The 6,863-nt window shown below is 43.7% G+C and overlaps 1 protein-coding gene across 2 annotated transcripts in view; it reads left to right on the top strand.

Moving 5' to 3' along the window:
- Nucleotides 1-6,863, top strand: part of Kcnu1 (potassium calcium-activated channel subfamily U member 1) — a 98,683-nt gene that overhangs the window by 87,031 nt on the left and 4,789 nt on the right. For both annotated transcript variants that reach the window (XM_031339402.1, XM_031339403.1), the window contains exon 25: nucleotides 5,731-5,925. In XM_031339402.1, the coding sequence (XP_031195262.1) occupies nucleotides 5,731-5,925 (195 nt within the window). The remainder of the gene's footprint in view (nucleotides 1-5,730; nucleotides 5,926-6,863) is intronic.

Here is a 6,863-nt window from a genome sequence, read left to right on the forward strand (position 1 = left end):
CAGAAATCTGCCTGCCTTTGCCTCCCAAGTGCTGGGATTAAAGGTGTGCGCCACCACCGCCTGGCCATATGTTAAGTTTTTAACAACTAAACCAGCATAGGAGGCAGGCAGTGACTGTTGATGAACTTAACCTGTAGAAAAGAAACATTGTAGATGGGTTGTAGCTCTCTGTTCTCTTCACATACTCTTAGGCTGCAGATTCATCCTCATTCCTTATGAGTATGGAACACCCACAAATGGGTCAGTCTGTCATCATTCACCAGAATGGGCTCTTGATTTGAGAAGGATGGCCCATAACTAATGTCCCACCACCTAAAAGCACTGCACTAAATTAAGTGTCCACACATGCTTTTCAAGGATATATTTTACCTATGTCTAGCAGGATAGATGGGAAAGTGTTGGAATAATAAAAATTTTATGAAGGAGTGTATAATATAAGCCATCATAGGAGACTGATTTTTATGTAGTCTGGAACTAGATGTTAGCACCATGGCTCCCTATGTGAACTGGGTCTGAGTGCGACATAACGAGTTTCTATTTATTGTACCAATAGGTTTTAGTCAGTGGAAGAGATTGACATCATCTTGGGGGTGGGGATGGGAGAAACAGGCTACATAAAGCCTCAGAAGTATTCTAAAGCCCCTGGCGAAGTCTACAGGAAAGAGACTAGGCCACAAAAGTGTGTTCAAGAAGTGGGAGAGATGGCTCAATGGTTAAGAGCACTGCCTGCTCTTCCAGAGGTCCTAAGTTCAAATCCCAGCAACCACATGGTGGCTTACAACCATCTGTAATGAAATATGATGCCCTCTTTGGTTGTGTCTGAAGACAGCTACAGTGTACTTATATATAATAAATAAGCTCATCGCATGAGTTCAAAAGCAACGCTGGCCATCAGCTAACCCTTGATGTCCCTTAGTACTACATGTGCAACTTAGAGCTGCATCTTGGTTAAACAGATAGGAAGGGCACAGGCAGCAATGGAACATCATGTAGAGTCAAGGAGGCTAGCTTAGGTCTCGAACCACTAGACACCTACCTGGTGCCTTCTTTTCCAGCTATTAAATCTTAAAGATGTATGGCTGGGGTAGGTACTCCTAATAGCCGAACCAGGTCTCCAGCCCCAAATATGCTATTTTTAAAACATGGGTATGTGTTGGGGTAACGGGTATGTGCATATGAGTGCAGGTACCCACAAAGACCAGAAAAGGGTGCCAGATCCCCCAGAGCTAGAGCTGCCGATGTAACAATTGCTTATCATAGGTTTCAGTTGGTTAGTCCAGGTGGTTCACTGACCAAGAAGTTTTGATTTCTCAGATTCTTCGTTGGCCTACTCTTCATCACTGAGGAATGAGCTTTTAATCTCTGTGAGTTTGTGTAGTCACTCGAGGTTTGTTTGCTGTTGCTATTTATGTGGTCACATGGGATACATGGAGTTATTTCAGTTTTTATGTACTTGTTGAGCTTTCCTAGTATGTGGTCTATTTTAGAGGAACTTCCATGGAGTACTGAGTCGATTGTATGTTCTCTGGTGCTTGGGTAGACTACTCTGTCACTGTTAGAACCACCTGATCTATGGTATAATCTAGTTCTGATGAATCTTTTTATTCGTTGTCCGGAATGTGGGGTACTGAGATTGCCCACTGCTACTGAGCTGGGATCAATCTGTGTCTTGAAATGCAACAGTACACTTCTGTGGCATGTAATTTTAAAAACATGCTTCTGCCTTTGCCTGGGACTGAGGCCTGTGCTCTGGTTTCTCCAGGCTTCTTCTTGTTCCTCGCAGCTTAGCTCTGAGAATGGCTGCCACCAACCCCTCTTCTGGCTTGCCCAGGAGCTGTGACCCTAGAGCTGCAGCCAGAGCTCTGGCCACTCCCCGGCTTCCTCTTTTGTTCCTCCTAACTAGCTTCGCCAATGGCCAGCTACCACCTTTCTCAGGAGCTGCAATGGTGCTCCCAGTGTCTCCCAGCTTAGCTTTGCCAAGCTGCCATCAACGACTCAAGCTTCTCTCTATCTCTGCCCACCTTTGCTCCATGGAAGAAAAACATTCAGAAAAGCTTTATTGTTTTAGAAGTTGTCAGATAATAGAGTTGCTGGGTGCGAAATCTCCTGCCCTGAACTTATCAGCTAGCCTGTCTCAGCTAGCGTACATCAGCCCCACTGGTTCTAGCTACCCCAAGATCTTACATGGCTGTTGTGCTTCTTGATCCTGGCCAAAAAGGCCCTCTTCTTTCCTTGAGTCCTTTTTCCTCCTGGGGCCCGGAAGGCCTACCTCTACCCTTCGCCCAGCAATTGACTCCCGCCTTTTGTATTGACACAATTAAGAACCAGTGAGGGAATCAGCACCTCACCTCACTCCCACACACTCACTTCTTACGAAAGTGGATATGTCACAGTTTGGTGCATACATGTTTAGGATTATAATGCCCTCCTGATTAATTTTTCCCTTGAGTGGGGGGTAAAGTGTCCTTTATTTCTTCTGATTGGTTTTGAACTTGAAGTCTACTTTGTTGGATGCAAGGATAGCAATGCTTGCTCATTCCCTGGTACCGTTACTTGGAGTTCTTTTTCCATTCTTCCCCACTAAGGTGATGCCTATACTCATAGCCAATAAAACTATGCATTTTCTCCTTCTTTCATTTCTTTCTTTTTGGGTTTTCAAAAAGGGTTTCTTTCTGTAGTCCTGGATGTCCTGGGAACTCACTTTATAGACCAGGCTGGCCTTGAACTCACAGAAATCTGACCGCCTCTCCTCAGCCTCCCAATCACGTGTAAACTACAGCTCAAGCCCAGGAGAGCAAGGCCACATAGGAATTCATCGACTGAACTCGATACACTGTATACACTCTATACACTGTATAGGTGAAATTCCAGATGAGGACTTAAGAGTTTTCAGTAAAGACTTGAAGGAGAAGACAAGTGGCAGAGGAGTCCGACCCCAGGGCCCTTGAGTGGGAGGCAGCATTGAGTACAACGCCAGCAGGCTAGACAGGAGAGTCAGAAAGAGATTCAAAGTCAGCCAGATGAAAGGACATTTAGTAAGAACATCACTGTTCTAAGAAAAAGATTAGGACTGTAAAAAGTGAGAAAATGATTGAATAAAAACCACGATGTAGAGTATCTTGAGAGTTCTAAAATGCTCACTGCCAGGGAAGGGAAGGGTCAACTGCTCTCAGAGTTTGTCTTGCTCTGGAATGACAGCAAAGGCTAGCCAGGGGGAGAGGGAATGACTGGCCTTATTCAGAGCTTCCAGAAATGTAGATTTCTGCAGACTCTATGGAAATCAGGGTGAAGGCTTCCCCCAAATTTAAAACTCTGGCTTGAAGACGACTCAGTGGTTATGAGTTCCAGTGCAACTGTGGGGCCTAGAGTTTAATTTCAGCATCTCTATAATAGGCTGAGTGTCAATCTGCATGCTCCTGACTATGAGGGAGACAGGGCTGAGTGTCGATCCCCACATTCCTGATGGTGAGGAGACAGGGCTGAATGTCGATCCCCACACTCCTGATGGTGAGGAGACAGGGCTAAGTGTCCACTCCTGATGGTGAGGAAGACAGGAGAATTTTCTGGCTGCTGGACTAATCAAAGCCATACAAGCTTCTGGGGCAGTGAGAGACCATACCTCCCTCCCAAGGCATAAGGCCAAGAGTGATAGGAGTGTACCCTGTTCCTCCTTTGAGCCTCCACATTTACATAGGAGAATGGACCACCACCCGTGTGTGTGTGTGTGTGTGTGTGTGTGTGTGTGCCTTTTACACATATATACATACAGGAAAAAACTTTGAATGAGCTTTATTATTTAAAAAAAAAAAAAAAAAACTTGCAGAGGCAGGTGAGTTCAAGGCCAGTCTGGACTACAGAGCGAGTTCTAGGGTGCCCAGGGCTATACAGAGAAACTATGTCTTAAAACATTCTCTCTCTCTCTCTCTCTCTCTCTCTCTCTCTCTCTCTCTCTCTCTCTCTCTCTCTCTCTTTCTCTCTCTCTCTCTCTCTGTCACACACACACACAAAATATCATACATCAATTTTCAGACTCAAGGACTATACAACTTAAGGAACTCATATATCCAAAGGGCTCCAAGCCAATGCACTACAGAAATACACATCCATATTTCTAACATCCATATTGCTATTTGCTATTTACAACAGTTGAGAAACACACCCAGCCAAATATTCATCAATGCACCAATGAATACAGTGTGCCACATAAGCACAATGAATTTTTTTTTGCAGCCATAAAGAAAAATGAAGAAATAGCTTTCACAGGACAATGTGTAAACCCAAATATGTTAAGTGGAATAAGGCAAATTCAGAAAGACAAATACCATATGCAAAACCTAAAGTTTCGTGTGTGTGTGTGTGTGTGTGTGTGTGTGTGTGTGTGTGTGTGTATTTAGGTCATGAAACGATCATGAGGGGGGAGAATGATATTTAAGGGCTTTGGGGAATATACAGAGTAATAGAATATATAATAGGAAATTAAGGACTAACTGGGGGATAAAGGGAGCCTACTGGATAAGGGAGGTGCATGGGGGAGAGGTGGAGATGGGAGGAGAGGGGAGCAAATATATAAATATATATAAAGAAACATACACATACAGATGCCATTATGAAACCAATTCCTATGTTATATCAACCTAAAAAGTAAGCAATAAAGAAAACTCTTAGAAAATCCATATTTGGCCAGCTTGAGAAAACCTACTATGTGAGAAAGGTTGTAGCAGAGACCTGGAGAAGGGAAGGCAGTGTGTGGAGATACGTCAGGCCCTCAGACTGTTTAGACATAAGCTTGGTTTAGTATGACAACTTGTCCCCAGTTCTTCTTTTGGATTCATGAATGAAAAGTCTGGTTTGAATAAGAGTAGCCCTCATAGGCTCATATATTTGAATGTTTAGTCATCAAGAAGTGGCACTATTTGAAAGGATTAAAAGGATTAGTAGTGTATCCTTGTTGAAGGAAGTGGGTCATTTGGGGTGGGCCCTACATCTGTCTATCTGCCTATGGGTCAAGATGTAGAATTCTCAGCTCCTCCAGCACCATGCCTGCCTGTATGCCACCATGCTCCCTGCCATGATGATAATGCACAAACCTCTGAAACTGTAAACCAGCCCATTGTTAAGTGCTTCCTTTGATATTCATTGACTTGATCATGGTGTCTCTTCACAGCAATACAACAGTGATTAAGACACCAAAGATTCTACAATGACACTTACAGCTATTAACTGTTATTGTTCTGAAAAGAACTATGGGAACCCCATGTGCTTATGAGTAATGCCACTGTGCAACTTTAAATAGGTCATTATTCAGAAGAATATCAGTAGATTCACATCCAAAAGCTCTCATGGATTATTGACAAAAACATCAGTGCAAACTTCAGGAAAAAACTGTCTCATTACTTATATATACATCTCACAAATGTACATTGATGATCCATAGGGTATTGTGGCAGGTCACCAATGGAGGGAAGGGATTCTGGGACGTCAATGTCATTACTCATTTTCAGTGTAATGAGATCCACCCCATTATTTTGTTCTCTCTGCTTTGGCTAGCCCACCTTCATACCCAAACTGCCAACTTGCAATCGATTTTGATAGGGACAATGAAAAGCAGTGTTCTGCACCATCAGGGCCACTTCACATGGTGATGTTCACTGAATCGCCATGTCCCAACATCTGTATACTTTATGTGTTGGCCCTTGTAATTTCACACATGGCTTGCCCTTGCTTTTCCAGTGCTTCTACAACTACCACGTCGTGGAACTCCTTCAGATGCTAGTGACTGGAGGTATTAGCTCTCAGATGGAACACTATTTGGTTAAGGAGAAGCCGTATGAGACAACTGAAGGCTACACGGAAATCTTGGCTGGGAGGACGCGGTGTAAGCTGGGACTCCTCTCTTTAGACCAAACCATTCTATCAGACATTAACGTGAGTCTACGCTTACTATAATCTATTCTCCTACTTCCTTAACTCCCTGAGTTTCTGAAAACAGGTTGCTTGGGGTTCATAGATGACTGACAACCCAGAAATAATAATTAGTCAATACTTAATACAATATAGCACTATAACTTCAGAGCGCCTGCACAAGGGCGTTTTTATCAGTTGTATTTATTCTCTGGGACACTCTCAAGAGGTAGAGGGAGCAGCTGCTTTCTCTACCCTCCATCTGGGGATGCATGCAGCATCTGAGAGGCCCAACACCTCTACATTGGTGTAGTCTGAATGTGTCCCTTATAGATCCCATATTGGAAACTCATGCAACCGTGTTGAAGGGTGAACCCATTAAAAGATGATTAGTAGACAGACCATAATGGACTAGGTGTCACTAGCAGGAGTGGGTTTTCAGTAGAAGGTGGCCTTGGCCTCCTCCCTTCTTTCCTACCCAGGACATCTCTTGCCTTTTCACCTTGTCATGAGACAGTGCATCAGTAAGACTGTTGTCACATGTAATCCCCTTGACCTCAGCCTTCTAGGATCTAGAAGTCCTAGATCTTCTTTGTATCTATTTTAGTCTTTTGTGTTTAATCTGCCCAGGGATGGCACAAATTAAGTAACTAATTTCATTTAACAGACCAAAAAAAAAAAAAAAAAAAAAAAAAACAACCAAACCCCTGAGGCTTACCCGAGGGCTGTCACAGTTCCAACCATGTCCTGGCAGGAGTGTGTCCAGGTTCTCACTATTGCTTCAACATATCTGAAATGCTAGAGAATTCTGGTCAGGGGCTGGAGAGATAGCTCAGGAGTTAAGAGCACTGACTGCTCTTCCAGAGGTCTTGAGTTCAACTCCCAGCAACCACATGGTGGCTTACAACCATCTGTAATAGGATCTGACGCCCTCTTCTGGTGTGTCTGAAGATAGTGATGTA

The sequence above is a fragment of the Mastomys coucha genome, unplaced genomic scaffold (assembly GCF_008632895.1).
Source record: "Mastomys coucha isolate ucsf_1 unplaced genomic scaffold, UCSF_Mcou_1 pScaffold22, whole genome shotgun sequence".
Taxonomy (NCBI): domain Eukaryota; kingdom Metazoa; phylum Chordata; class Mammalia; order Rodentia; family Muridae; genus Mastomys; species Mastomys coucha.